The sequence below is a fragment of the Myotis davidii genome, unplaced genomic scaffold, assembly GCF_000327345.1.
Source record: "Myotis davidii unplaced genomic scaffold, ASM32734v1 scaffold1815, whole genome shotgun sequence".
NCBI classification, from domain to species: Eukaryota; Metazoa; Chordata; class Mammalia; order Chiroptera; family Vespertilionidae; genus Myotis; species Myotis davidii.
In genome coordinates, this window is record NW_006286478.1 from 320,314 (window position 1) to 335,177 (window position 14,864).

The 14,864-nt window shown below is 38.2% G+C and overlaps 1 protein-coding gene across 1 annotated transcript in view; it reads left to right on the forward strand.

Moving 5' to 3' along the window:
* The window catches only part of RLF (rearranged L-myc fusion), a 67,391-nt gene that overhangs the window by 33,779 nt on the left and 18,748 nt on the right, over positions 1–14,864 (forward strand). The window contains 2 exon segments of the mRNA XM_006757985.2: positions 3,339–3,471; positions 6,768–6,970. Of these exon segments, the coding sequence (XP_006758048.1) occupies positions 3,339–3,471; positions 6,768–6,970 (336 nt within the window).

Sequence of the window (14,864 nt, forward strand, 5' to 3'; positions counted from 1 at the left end):
ATACATAAAACTTTTTCAAGATGTCTCTTTCACAGGATATGACATTTCTTTCTTTTTTACCCTCACCTGAGTATGTTTCCATTGATTTTTAGGGAGAGTGGAAGAGAGAGGGAAAGACAGAAACTTCGATGTGAGAGAGAAACACATATTGGTTGCCTCCTGCACGAGCCCCAGGCTGGGGAGGAGCCTGCAACCAAGGTACGCGCCCTTGACCTGAATTGAACCCGGAACCCTTTGGTCCGAAGGCCGACGCTCTATCTACTGAGCCAAACTGGCTAGGCCTGAAATGGATTTTTTATTAAACAAAAATGAGCTCCTATGTTTTGTAACTTTTTGAAACTTAATAGTTTTATCATTGAAGTTTCCCACACCCAGTGTCAATATGGGGTGTGGTTTCCCACACCAGCAAGCAATTCTTGTACTCCAGCAGTGTGTCAAAGAATTAATTGAACTGAATTGTGACACTGTCTACCCAGAGAAGAGAGCATCCCCCACCACACACTTCAGACACCAGCCACAAACCTAGTTGTTACCTGGACTTCTGACTGACTGCCATAAATCAGAGGTTCCTCATGACTGCCTTGGGGTTGATTAAATTGCTAGAGCGGATCACAGAACTTAGAGAAACATTTTATTTACTAGATCACCAGTTTATCATGAACGGATATAACTCAGGAATAGCCAGATGGAGTACATAGGACAATGTACATGGGAAGGGACATGGAACTTCTGTGCCCAGGAACTGTGGATGAAGACCAACTATCTTATAAATCACAATATTGCAATCATGGACATATGTCTAGGATTATATATATAGATCTCCCTTTCTGATAACTTCCTGGGATTCTGTTGTGTGGTTGCACCATAAATTATTGATTAAATCTCTTTGCTATTTGTTATAAATAGTGCTAGAGTGAACATCTTGAGCTAGTATTTTTGTATTGTAGATTTCCAAATGTCAACTAGGATATATATATATATATATATATATGTTTTTATTGGTTTTATAGAGGAAGTGAGAGAGAGAGAGATAGAAACATTGATAAGAGAGAATCACCCATTGGCTGTCTCCTGCATGCCTCCCCCGCTGGGGACCTAGCCTGCAACCCAAGTATGTGCCCTGACCAGGAATCAAACTGGTGAGCTCTTGGTTTCTGGGTCAACCCTTTACTGCTGAGCCACATCAGCTGGGCTCCATCATAGTTTTAAAAGATTCTATTTAATATTTTTTAAAGTAATTTTGCTATAATAAATATGTACCCATTGGTAACAAAGGATTACACACATCATTCTTACTTAGAATAAACTGTAATTTGAACAGAGAAAAAAGTAGAAAACGTCTTTGTTTTTAACCCAAACTGTAGTTTTTATTTCAGTTGGTGATAGAATTTTTTGCTAACGTATAATGGTACAAATATGGTAAAAGACACAGCAAATTCTGAAATTTTCACATGCAATCTTCACCTTTACTTTAAAGCAGGGGTCCTCAAACTACGGCCCACGGGCCACATGCAAATACAATATTTGTATTTGTTCCCGTTTTGTTTTTTTACTTCAAAATAAGATATGTGCAGTGTGCATAGGAATTTGTTCATAGTTTTTTTTTAAACTATAGTCTGGCCCTCCAACAGTCCGAGGGACAGTGAACTGGCCCCCTGTTTAAAAAGTTTGAGGACCCCTGCTTTAAAGTAAATGCCTGTTGTCTTCAATTAAGGAGAAAGAAGCCTGAAGGACAAGCCAAGCAGCTTTTGTAAAATATTGCTGTTTGTAAATTATTAACAGGGGCTGTCACTTTCTGTGTTAATTTTATGTCTTAAACTCTTTCTCAGTAGAAGATAACTCAACATATTAGGAATGTGTTTAACCTATAATTTTGATGTGAAAATTAAATAGGTAAAATGAATTTTACTTTTTATATTTCACTTGAATATAAGATTACATTCTTTTAAAAAAATGTATATCTTTATTGATTTCAGAAAGGAAGGGAGAGGGAGAGAAAGAGAAACATGATGAGAGGGAGAATCATTAATTGGCTGCCTTCTGCACGCCCCCTACTGGGTATGGAGCCCACAACCGGGGCATGTGCCCTTGACCAGAATTGAACCTGGGACCCTTCAGTCCGCAGTCCGATGCTCTATCCACTGAGCCAAACCGGCTAGGGCATAAGTTTACATTCTTAAGTCTGTGAACTTTTCAAACTTATATTTTCCAAAGGAATACTGTAAGTGGAAGCTATGTTCCTTGAGAATTTCAGAAGTCTAAATTAAGGGAAAACAAGTTAAAAATTTTAAAATATGGGAATAACCAATAATCCTCACTAGTAATAAAGGATAGTGAGACATATACTTAATCATTCACTCCAAGTTAAATTTCTAACCCCCATTCCCCCACCATTTATGTATGAATTTTTAAATTTAATTTTTTCCACCACCATTTATGTTTTTTAAAGAACAGATTATTGGCAATTATATTTTGTTGTCTTTTTTTAAAAAAATACTTTTATTGATTTCAGAGAGGAAGGGAGAGGGAGAGATAGAAACATTGGATGAGAGAGAATCATCTATCGGCCGCCTCCTGCACTCCTCTTACTGAAGATTGAGCCCACAGCCTGGGCATGTGCCTTCACTGGGAATGGAACACTTGCCATCTGGTTTATGGGTCAATACTCAACCATTGAGTCACGCTGGCTGGGCTATATTTTGTTTTCTGAGGAGATAGAATGACAGTTAATAACCCAGACTTTTCACGACATTTTATATACAGCCATCTCATTTAAAAAGCCATTTGATAGAATAATTGAAACAATTGAAAAAGTATATGACAATTGGTGTCATTAAGTGATATTTCTATCCAATGGAATAAGCTGCCTGTGAATACTATAGAATTCTTTAAAGAAAAGTTGTACCACTGGCCATAAAATAATTTAGTAATGCAAGGATGTAATTGAATTGTGATGCTAATTTTACCTAAGGGGAATTCAGGACATTTTAAAAATATATATATTTTTTTTATTGATTTCAGAGAGGAAGGGAGAGGGAGAGAGAAACATCGATGATAAGAGAGAATCATCGATCTGCTGCCTTCTTCACGCCCCCCGTTTGAGATTAAAACCACAACCCAGGCATGTGCCCTTTACGGGAATTGAACTTAGGACCCTTTGGTCCATGGGCTGATGCTCTATCCACTGATCCAAACCAGCTAGGGCTCACAAAGCTTTGAGTATAGTTTCCCACCCCCAAAATATATAGGTTCTTTTATAGACATTTATATTTAAAAGGCAAAACTACTGTCTATATTGCTTATTTGCCTACTTTCTGGATGTGCTGTGTTTGTTTTAGGAGTCACATGATGCATTATTGGAATTTGGGAATAATAACCTACAAATATTGGTTCATGTTACCAAGGAAGGGGTGTGGAAAAATCCGGTTCTTCTTAAAATTCTGTCTCAGCAACCAGTAGAAACAGAAGAAGGTAAGTCTTAAAATATACTGACTGTATTAAAGGAGGAGTTAGTTCTAAGAGAATTAAAATTGATATGTGGGTTAAAATTGTATGAATTTTACCTGATGTTTATATCCAGTCATTCTGTTCACCTTGGAATAGTAAAAACTTACCATTAGCATTTAATTTTTTTTTTTAATCCTCATTCGAGGACATGCTTAGCGAGAAAGAGGGCAGAGGGAGAGAGAGACTTCGATCACTTGCCTTCCATACATGTCCCAACTGGGGATCGAACCTACAACTTTTTGGTACATAGTATGGTGTTCCACCAATTGAGCTGCTCGGGCCAGAGAACATTTAATGTTTTGCCTAAGGATTATTTCATTTTTAAATAGTGTTTTAAATTCTTTGCACTTATTTTTTTTTTTTTTAAGATTTTTTTAATTGACTTTTAGAGAGGAAGGGAGAGAGAGAAAGAGAAAACACACATCTATATGAGAGCAATCCATCAGCTGCCTACTGTATGTCCCCTACTGGGGATTGAATCTGCAACCTGGGCATGTGCTCTGATGGAATTGAACTGGCAACTCCTCAGTGCTTGGGACGACTCCCAACCAACTGAGCCACACCGGCCAGGGCTCTTTTGCACTTTCTTTAAAATGTTTCATTGAGTAACAATGTTCAGACAAAGTTCCTGAGGTAGAAATGAATAATCTGCTTCTAGACTTTGGTGTATAGTAGAGCTTAATATTTGTACACTGTAAGCCTTTATTATTATGCTTAAAGAGAAATGTAAGAGTGGTGAAAGAAGTAAATGTGGAGATTTAGAAGAGGGTAGGTTGTGTCGATTACATGCCTGTTTTCAGGTGTGGGATTTGTGAAAATGCTTACACTCTGGTAGGGCAGGTAAATAGAGCAGAAAAGGATATAGGGCTGACAGCTCTGGCAGGAAATAATACGGGTGAATTAGATTGGAGAGAGTCTTTAAAAGAATGGCTAGGACACAACACCTAACTTGATTTCGTTGAGTAAAGGAGTTGGCAAGGAAGAATAATGGCAGAATTTCATTTCTGTATGATTGAGAAAGTACCATTACTAAAAATAGGAGTAACAAACGAACTATTTGGGAGATATGATTGAGTTCTTTGTGCTATTTAATGCCTGTGGAACTAAGCTGGAAAAGTCCAAGTGAAAGTGATCTGTTTTCTGTCCATGCTTTTTGACCTTTACTACACATTTAGCTATCTGTGGAATTTAAAACCAAAACACACACCCACGCCTGAAGGCCAGGCTCCATCTACTAAATCAGAATCTCCAGAATTGAAGCTCTGGCATCCAGATCTTTTTGAAATGCTACAGGAAATGGGCACCTCCCACCTATGAGTGGTGGGAGTATAAACTTTGGAAATCAATTTGTCAGCAAGGTCCAGTTCTAGGAATTTTTTTCCATACATATATTCATCCATGGTTGGAATAGCCTATGTACAGGACTGTAAATTATAGCATTATTGATGTTTGCCGAAGATTGGAAACAACTTGCAAGTGTATCAGTGGGGGATTGGTTAAATTAAGTATAATTTACCCAAACAGTGGAATACTATTCAGTTGTTAAAAGTATTGAAGTAGCTCAGTGTGCAGTGATGATAGAATGATGTGTATATTAAATGAGAAGCTTCGGTACTTGGAATATTTTTGGAAGTATAAACAAGACATTGGAAATGGTTATTGTTTCTTGGGAAGGAAAACTATGGGACTGGTTTCAGAGTAGAAAGAAGACAGTTTTTAACTACACCTTTTTGTATGCCTTTTGAGTTTTGTGTCATGCTTATATGGAATTTTTTAAAAAGGGGGGGGAATTTTGAAAACCTTTGATCCTGATACATAATTAAGATTGGGTCAGTGGTTTATCTCCCTCCCTCCTCAATGGTTTATTGTTAATATTAATGATTTCTACCCCCTATGTGGCCTATAGACATAGCACCATGGGCATCACCTGAGAGGCTTGTTAGAAAAGCAGAATCTCAAGTCCCATTTCAGACCTACTGAATTAGAATCTGTATTTTAATAAGATTCCCCAGGTGATTCAGACAGCACTTTGAGGTTTGAGGAACACTATTTTAGATGAGCCACTTATAGCAGTTTGCTCATTCACCACTTGTCTTACTTTTTTAAAAATATGTTTTTATTCATTTCAGACAGAGGAAGGGAGGGGAGAGATAGAAACATCAATAATGAGAGAGAATCATTGATTGGCTGTCTCCTGCACGCCCCCTACTGGAAATTGAGCTTGCAGCCCAGGCATGTGCACTGAGAATCGAACTATTGACCTCCTGGTTCATCGTTCGACACTCAACCACTGAATCACACGGGTGGGGCACCACTTGTCTTGATATGCACTATTCCCCCCTCTATTCTTTAAATGTAAAATGATGCTACACACTTGTTGAGAATCTGCTGTTCATAAATTGAGAGCTTGTCCAGAATACTGTGCAAATCAGTGCTTAGGTGCTTAATATTCAGTACTGCTCAGCAGCATTTTCCAAAGTGTGTACTGAACCAGGAACATATTTACATTGTACTAATAATATATGTAAAAGGGTTCTCTGGTCAAATCAGTTTGGGAAACATTGGAATAAATCAAAGTGGACAGTTTTCTTTATTGTAGGACTGTTCAGAGATTTGACCAAGGAATCCTTTTTTTTTCTAGGACTATCTCTCAGGTCTTTTGGTCGGTGGAACACACTTTGAGAAATGCCTGGTTTAGAGGAAAGAGCACCACTGGCTTTGGAATTTTTGGCAAGTTACCTAATTTCTCTGAATATTAATTTTCCTAACCTTAAACTGGGGATGATAATACTTGCCTTGGTGGTGGTGTGAGGAATAAATGAGAGGTATATAAAAACACTCAGCTAAAAACTTGGTTACTTCATAATTATAAATTGTAGTTGTTAATATTACATAGGTTACTTGTTTCTTTTTCTCGCACTTATGCTTATAGTTCATTTCACTATTTCTGATTTCTTTATCAGAAAGTGAGGAAGGAGGGCAAATAATTAATTTTGATAGTGTTATTAGTAGCTTTATTAAAAGGTTTGGTGTTCTAAATAAAACTGCTAAATAATGTGGGAAGCATTAACAAAATGCTTTTTATTTTACACTCTGCTCTATTAAATGAGCATTGAGACTAGATTTAACTTCCCAATTATATCAACTGAATTTTTTATTCATTAAAAACGAACAACATCGAAAGCTATCAAACTTTCATCATAACAACCTTGACATTTTATGTGGTATAATAAAAATGTTTTATTTTTCCTTTTTTCTAGTCAATAAGTTGATTGCTGAAGAAGGACCTTTCTTTCTGCAAATGCGAATAAAACATTTGTTGAAATCTAACTGCATCCCTCAGGCTACTGCCTTATCAAAGCTGTGTGTAGACTCTAAAGAAATTTCGAATGTGTCATCTTTTCAGCAAGCCTATATCACATGCTTGTGTTCCATTCTCCCTAATGAAGATGCTATTAAGGAGGTGAGTAAAGCAAATAACTGCTGTTGTCATTCATATTTACTATAAAAATTTTTACTATATTTTTATTGAGAAAGGGAGAGAGAGAGAGTTAGAAATATTAATGATGAGAGAGAATCATTGATTGGCTGCCTCCTGCACATCCCCCATTGGGGATCGAGCCCGCAACCCGGGCATGTGCCCTTGACCGGAATCAAACCTGGGACCCTCAGTCTGCAGGCTGATACTCTATCCACTGAGCCAAACCAGCCAGGGCTTACTATAAATTTTAATAGAATTTGATAAATGTTTCATGGCAGGATGAAAACCAAGATTCCCCCCCCACCACCACCACCAAACTACTGAAAAGTACTGTTTTTTTTTCTTTGAAAAGTACTATTTTAATTGTATATTTAAGTGTTCAACAGATTGAATATGAAGTTTTGTCATAGGTAGATTTCAAAAGTAGGTCATTAAAGAATATGTAGATGTTTGTGTTTAAGTAATCATTTGCTTTGAAATCTTTAATTGTGAAAGTTGTTTTTTCTTAATCTTTTTTTCTATGTTTGGGAAATGCAGGCATTATTAATACTGGCATCAAGGAAGAAACTAAAGAGAATGACACTTATCTTTAGCTTAAATTACTTTATACATTAACTATAAGCAGAGAAATGTAGGACTTTAGAACCCATGAATACATTTCTAATAGTGATTAAGTGGACAAATGGGATACCATTGAAAATAATAAAGTGATTGGGTCTTTTTTAAAGCTATTTTATAAGCCACATTGCATTCTTTTTTTAAAACCTGAATCATTGTTTTCCTTAGAAAAGTTAAAATTAGTTTTTTTCTAATAGTTGTTGATAATTATACAGAGAAAAATCAGGAATTCCTAGACTGTAATTCATCATCTGCCTTTACTTCTCTTACCTGCCATCCAAATCTGACATATGGATTCTCATTTTACATCTACACTGAATTTTTTTATTTAATGAAGGAACCCTATGGATCTGGATCTATGGTGTAGTAATTCTTAAACTTTTATGACAATTTCAACTATAAGTATTCTACCTTCCAAATGCAACTCTCCTCTGTCTTTTCACCTCACTCCCTTTAATATAAAGCAAGCATGTCAAACCCAAAGGCTAACACGGGCCAAATAAACAAGGTTTAAGTTAATTTGAGCCACAAAAGAAACAAAAGCTTCAATTTTCATGGAAACGTAGGTTTATTTCGCTAGAGACATGCTAAATACAAAGGGCTGAAATAAATGAGTAATTGTTAACAAAAAATAATAAAAAACATTTTAATAAAAATATTTTTTCTTGAACATTAATTTACCAGACATGAATAACTGCACAAATTAATAAGCGTAACGCAAATAAATCTATTTTTCTTGTTCTCCGAAAGCAAAATATTTCCTGTTGCGCACACCAGTCAGTCCAAGACTAATGACGTGGCAATCAGCTGCTAAAATATTCGCTGCTAGTATTAGTGGAGAGATATGGTGCCCCTGGGCCTAAGATGCGTAGGGAAATGAATGCAACATGATTATAGTAATCAGTCATTAGCAAACGTTTTAGTTCGTTATTAGGAATTATGTATAACAGGATGTTGTAAAAATTAAGTTACGAAATTTTTATTAAAATGTTTCTCACATACCATTATATTGTCTGGGCCACAAAAATATTCGTTGTGGGCCACATGCAGGCTGTGAGTTTGACATGCTTGATATAAAGATTCCACCAGGACCAATAATCTGTTAATCCTGTCACCTTGTCACTCTCCCTCATCCTCAACATGCTCTCACTTCCCTCCTTCACTTTCCATAGTCATTGTTATCATTCTCTTGCATACACCTTCAATTCCTCTGCTGATCTCTCCCTTACCTGTACTTACTTGATTACTAACCTGTATCCTGAGTCCCTGAATTTCTACCAACTCTTTTTTTAATGGTTTTTTAAATTGATTTCATAGAGGAAGGAAGAGGGAGAGAGAAATGGAAACATCAATGATGAAAGAGAACCATTGATTGACTCCATTCTGAACGACCCCCACTGGGGATCGAGCCCGCAACCCAGGCATATGCCATTATCCGGAATTAAACCCAGAACCCCTCAGTCTGCAGGCCAACACTCTTTTTTCTTTTTCTTTTTTAATATATTTTATTGATTTTTACAGAGAGGAAGGGAGAGGGATAGAGCGTTAGAAACATCCATCAGCTGCCTCCTGCACGACCCCTATTGGGGATCGAGCCTGCAACCCAGGTACATGTCCTTGACCAGAATCAAACCCGGGACTCTTCTTCAGTCCACGGGCTGACACTCTTATCCACTGAGCCAAGTTGGCTAGGGCTCCACCAACTCTTTATCTTAACTTGCATCAGTGATGCCAAACTTGTGTGGAGAAACATCTGCCAACTAAGTTTTACTTTAAATCACTGTATTTCTTTACTTATTCTTCCACTGTCTTAGATTACTATTTCATACTTTTTTTCCTCTTCAAACCTATACTATAATTTGTGTCTCATGTCACTCTGTTTATGAACTTTCTATTTCTCTGAGGAGGCAGTTATAAGAGAATTTCCAAAAGCTCCTTCCATGAAATCTATTCACCTGCTTGCATCTATGCATATACAGCTTCTCTTTTGTTACTAAGGACATATCTGTTCTTCCAGCTTAGGTCAGTCCCCTTGACTTCTGTATCAGATCCCATCTGCTCTTGCCCCCCTCAACAGTTCCAGCAGCAGTTCTTTTCTCTATTGAATCAATAATTTCAACCTCTGCTATATCTATCTCGCCAGGATTTATGTTGTTAATTTTTCTATCTTTAAAAAAGAAATTTTAAGATTATACTTCTTCCAGCTACCACCCCATTTCTCTCCTGGCCTTTTGGGGTAATTTCTTGAATGAATTTTCTAAATTTACTGTTTAACATTTTTATCCTTGAACACTTTCTAATATGGTGTTCACCCATGCCAGTTTACCACATCACTAAGTCCAATGAAGCATTCTCAGTTTTCATCTTATTCAATCTAACTTCTTAACTTTTTCTTTTCAACTTTTATCAATTTTTCCACTTGGTTCTAGTTTACCACACCCTCTTGGTTTTATGTCTACCTGATTGGTTGCTCTTTCTCAGTTCTACTCTAGGACTCTTTCTCTCTTTTTCTATCTACACTTATCCCCTCGATTATCTCATCTAGACGCATGATGGTAAGGACCAATTATGGTTTGTTTTATTTCTAGACCATTTCTCTCCTCTGAACTCCCAACTTAAAAATCCAACTGCCTAATTATATCTGCTTGTATGGCTAAAAGCATCTCAAACTTAGCATGTCCATAACTAAGCTCCCGATATTCCTAATATTAGGGGCTTTATGTTTTTATGATTCCCTTTGAATGAAGTTAGTTGTTTTCTAACTATATTCTCAATGTTAAAGGTGGGGAGATGGGTAGTGAATAACCAGCCACCATTTTTTTGAGTCCTTACTATGTGTTAGGCATTAGGCTAAGTGCTTTATATACATTGTCACATTTAATCCTCATAGTAACTGTTAGCTCCATTTTATTAGTGAGGAAGCTGAGGCTCAGGTTAAGTAATATGTACATGGTTACAGAGCTTAAAATGATTATGTTGAGATTTATACCTGAGTACAGACAGTCCTTGGGTTACATTGGACTCAAGGTATGTGGTTTCGTCACCATCTCCCATTTATTTTTCGAAAAAAAAAAAGTTCCGTCATTTTGACGTATGTACATATGTGCTTTATGTTTTTTATTATTTATTTACCACAGGTAAAGGTCAGGAATTGTTATCTTTCTTTTAAGTTTTTTTTCCTGTTTCACTTCATTACTGTTGTGTATGTGCTCCATGTGAGTGACATAGGTGCTTATGTAGGTGGGTTCTGACTTACGGCAAAAATTGCATTACATTGCACTGTAGGAACGGATCTCCAATGTAACCCGAGGACCTAATGTATATTAAAGATATAAGTGATAATAAATCTTGGCCAGGGTGTTAAATATCAAGGGTTTATATACCCAGTGCTATCTTAGGCATTGGGGATAAAAAGGTGAAATCAGAAACCTCCAAATTGATGTACTTGCTTGCATTCTTGCTCCCTACATTTTATTTTCCTCAAAAGTAGCCAGAACAGCCCTGACCGGTTTGGCTCAGTGGCTAGAGTGTCGGCCTGCGGACTCAAGGGTCCCGGGTTCGATTCCCATCAAGGGCATGTACCTTGGTTTCCAGAACATCCCCAGTAGGGGGTGTGCAGGAGGCAGCTGATCGATGTTTCTCTCTCATCGATCTTTCTAACTTTCTATCCCTCTCCCTTCCTCTCTGTAAAAAACCAATTAAAAAAAAAATGTAGCCAGAACAGCTCTGGCTGGTACATGCACGGGTTTCGGGCTTCATACCCACTAGGGTCATGCAGGAGGTAGCTGATTGGTGTTACACTCTCACATAGATGTTTCTCCCTCCCTCCCTCCATCTAGGGCAGGGATCCTCAAACTACGGCCTGCTGGGCCGCATCCCGCCAGGTGTTTTTGCCGCCGCTGCCTGTTGCTTAGCAGCCGACTAGTTTTTGTTTTAAACTATAGTCCGGCCCTCCAGCGTTCTGAGGGACAGTGAACTGGCCCCCTGTTTAAGAAGTTTGAGGACCCCTGATCTAGGGCATTAGAACCACCTGGGAATCTTGTTAAAATCCTGATTTCTGGGCCTCATCCTCCGGAAATTCTGTTTCTTTGTTATGGGATGGGGCCACAACATTAGTAACAAAGAAACAAAATTTCTGGAAGATGAGGCCCAGAAATCAGGATTTTAAAAAGATTCCCAGGTGATTCTAATGTACAGCCAAGGTTGAAAACCACTGATCTAGGGCAAAGAGAATCTTTAAAAGTTGCTTTGCAAAAATACCAATGAATCACTAGTGTCGTTACTTTAAAATCAGCATATGTTCTAAGGTAGATTTTGCCACCTCCTTCAGCTGAGTTCAGAAGAGTCAAATTAACTTGAGCAACAGGTGGGAATACAAGTACTTATATTTGGCATCTGTGGGTATCAACAGTAATAGATGTATGTAATGGGAAACCTCTACTGGGGAAAACACATACAATTAAGAAGAATTGATAGGGTTAGCTTGAAAGCCAAAATTCAGAACCCCGAATTCAGATTCCATGGAATCCTCAATTCTAGTTTGCAAATACTTAATTTAGAATTGAATGTGATGACATTGCTATTAGTTTTACATATGAAAAGATTTCAATGAAGGTCACAGACTTGGCTATGGCCCAGTGTCCCAAGTGGATGTTTCCTTTTTTTTTTTTTTCACTACTGAAAAAAATCTTGTAAAGATCAAGTTTTCCACATACAGTGTGAAGGAAAATGATGTTTTAAATATGAAGCACTTCTATTATTATGAAGAACCAAGAAATCTATCAGCAAAGTTCTTGACACAGAGTAGGTGACCATTTAAATCCTGGTCCCTGAATGAACTGTATCTTCAGTGTTTAATGTGGTTTATAGCCACAGTAGCAAAGGCTTGTTTCTTCTCTTGATGGGAAAAGGAATAGACAAATGGCCTAATTTACTCACCAGTCTAATACTGTTGGGAATTGACACAGTCACTGGGTATAAATGATAGAGCAAATACATTTAAACAGGACCCATTGGGAATTCAGTTTGGGAGTAGAAGTAAAAGTAAACACGAACATAGAAATTCCAGTTGTATTTTAAATAAGAAAGAAGACTAAGATGGATCTGGAACAAGGAATAATAACAGTGTATAATTAAATTTAAAATTAAAATCCGAATAATTTTACTTTATCATTATGATCATATGGGGAATGAGATGTACTCAAAAATACACTAAAGGTAAAAAGGCATTCTGAAGAAATTGAGAATTTGTCTATTTAAATATTTTATCTTTTAAAGCAAAGATGTTTTAAAATATCCCAAAGATATTTTTATTGGTTTCAGAGAGGAAGGAAGAGGGAGAGAGAGAAATGATGACAGAGAAACATTGAGTGGCTGCCTCTTGCACACGCCCTACTGGAGATTGACCTCGGGGCACGTGCCCTAACGGGGAATTGAACCGTGACCTCCTGGTTCATAGGTGACTCTCAATCACTGAGCCACACCAGCTAGACCAGAGGTTTTTTGGTTGTTTTTTTTTTTTAATGCTTTGAAGAGGCATCTTCCCATGGCTCAGTATGTCTCTGGATCTCACATCTAAGTTTCACTTTCATGGGTTATGTGTGGGTATTTTGGTTGATGTATGATTATACTGGTGCAGTCATTTTGGAGAGTTAGACATCATTTTCAAAAATTCAGTAGGATGTTATAAGTTTCTCTTAGATACACACAGTCATTGGATTTAACTAGAAGAATCAATGGCCATTTATTGCTTCAAAAAAACTTATATGTGCCCTTGTGGAGGCCTCCACCTCACCCCCATCAACTGCATTCCCTGTGACTACCCGACTACCAGGGAGGTCTCTGTGCTGCCTCTGATGTGGATCACCACTGATTTCTTGGCCACCTTATCTCCTCTAGCCAGCCTGGGCCCTGCCCAACTTCCCTCACTCTAGAGCCTTCCATCTTCCATAGCGCCTGAAAGCCAGGCACAGGGATCGGAGCTGAGCTTAGTCAATTCCCCAAGCCCTTTCCTGTTCTTATGTACCCCGGCTTCCTTCCTGCATTTGTGAGGCCCCCTCTCCCCCTCCGCCCTTTGAGGGACTTTGCTCTCTGTTCTCCATCACCCTCCCTGCCCTCTTGACACATTTCCCCTGGATCTGTCTTCCTCCCAACAGTAATCTTTGTCCTTCTCCCTCCATCTTCCAGTCATCCAAGCAAACACCCTCCCCCAACCTCTTCCTTCACCTGCCAGTCATCCAAGTAAATACCAACTCCCACCCCCCAGTCTCTTCCTTCAGGTCAGCCAGCCGCTATCCTGTCTCCTAGCCTCTGTCTCTGGAAGTGTCCCCAGTGAGTCTCTATGAATTATGAGTCCCAGCATTTGACCCTCAACCTTGCTGTCCTCTTTCTCCTTACCTGCTCCTCCCCAAAGACAAGCAGGGCTCCAGCTGGGAGGGCAGCTGACAGCCCAAAAAGAGGGAATGGAGAGTAGAAACCTATGCTCAGTGTAGTGATGGTCTGTGGTATTGCTGTAGTTTAAAAGAAGCCAGATGTTTAGAATCCCTTTTTTAAGTGATGTCTATGAACTTAACAGGGATGATTCTCCCAAAGATAGGCCCAGGTTTACATGAAATATAGGCTTGTTAACTATAACTCCTACCTTTCTCCTACTTTAAGGGTGCATGTGACAGGAATCTTTTATATGGATAATTAAATCCACTTCAATTCCATTTTGAAAAGACATTTACCAGTTTCAGTTTTTAAAATATATTATTATAAACAAGTTATTTGTATTATACAGTGGGGCCTTGACTTACGAGTTTAATTCGTTCAGAGACTGAGCTCGTTAAGGAGCTCGTTAACTCAAATTACTCTGTCAACTCAATGCAAAAAATCGGCCCAGAGACAGCTGGTATCTCAAAAAACTCGTTAGTCGGGACACTTGTAAGTCAAGGCCCCACTGTATCTCGCTATTCCTGTAGCCCATGGAATAGAGACAACTGAATGTCCATCATTAGGGGACTGGTTACATAAATTATATGTCATCCATACACGGAACAATTGTACCCATTTAAACGATTGAGGCAACTCTTTATTGCTAATTGAAAAGATCTCCTAAGTGATTTATTAAGTGAAAAACAAAGGTAAAGTGGAAAGATGGATTTGGTAGTTAATGAGAGGAAGAAAGAGAGACTTCGCATGGTATCTATTGAGTATTAGAGGGTAGGCAGCTGGTACCCAGGAAAGGGAGACAGGGGGGGGAGGCATGGGGAAGGAG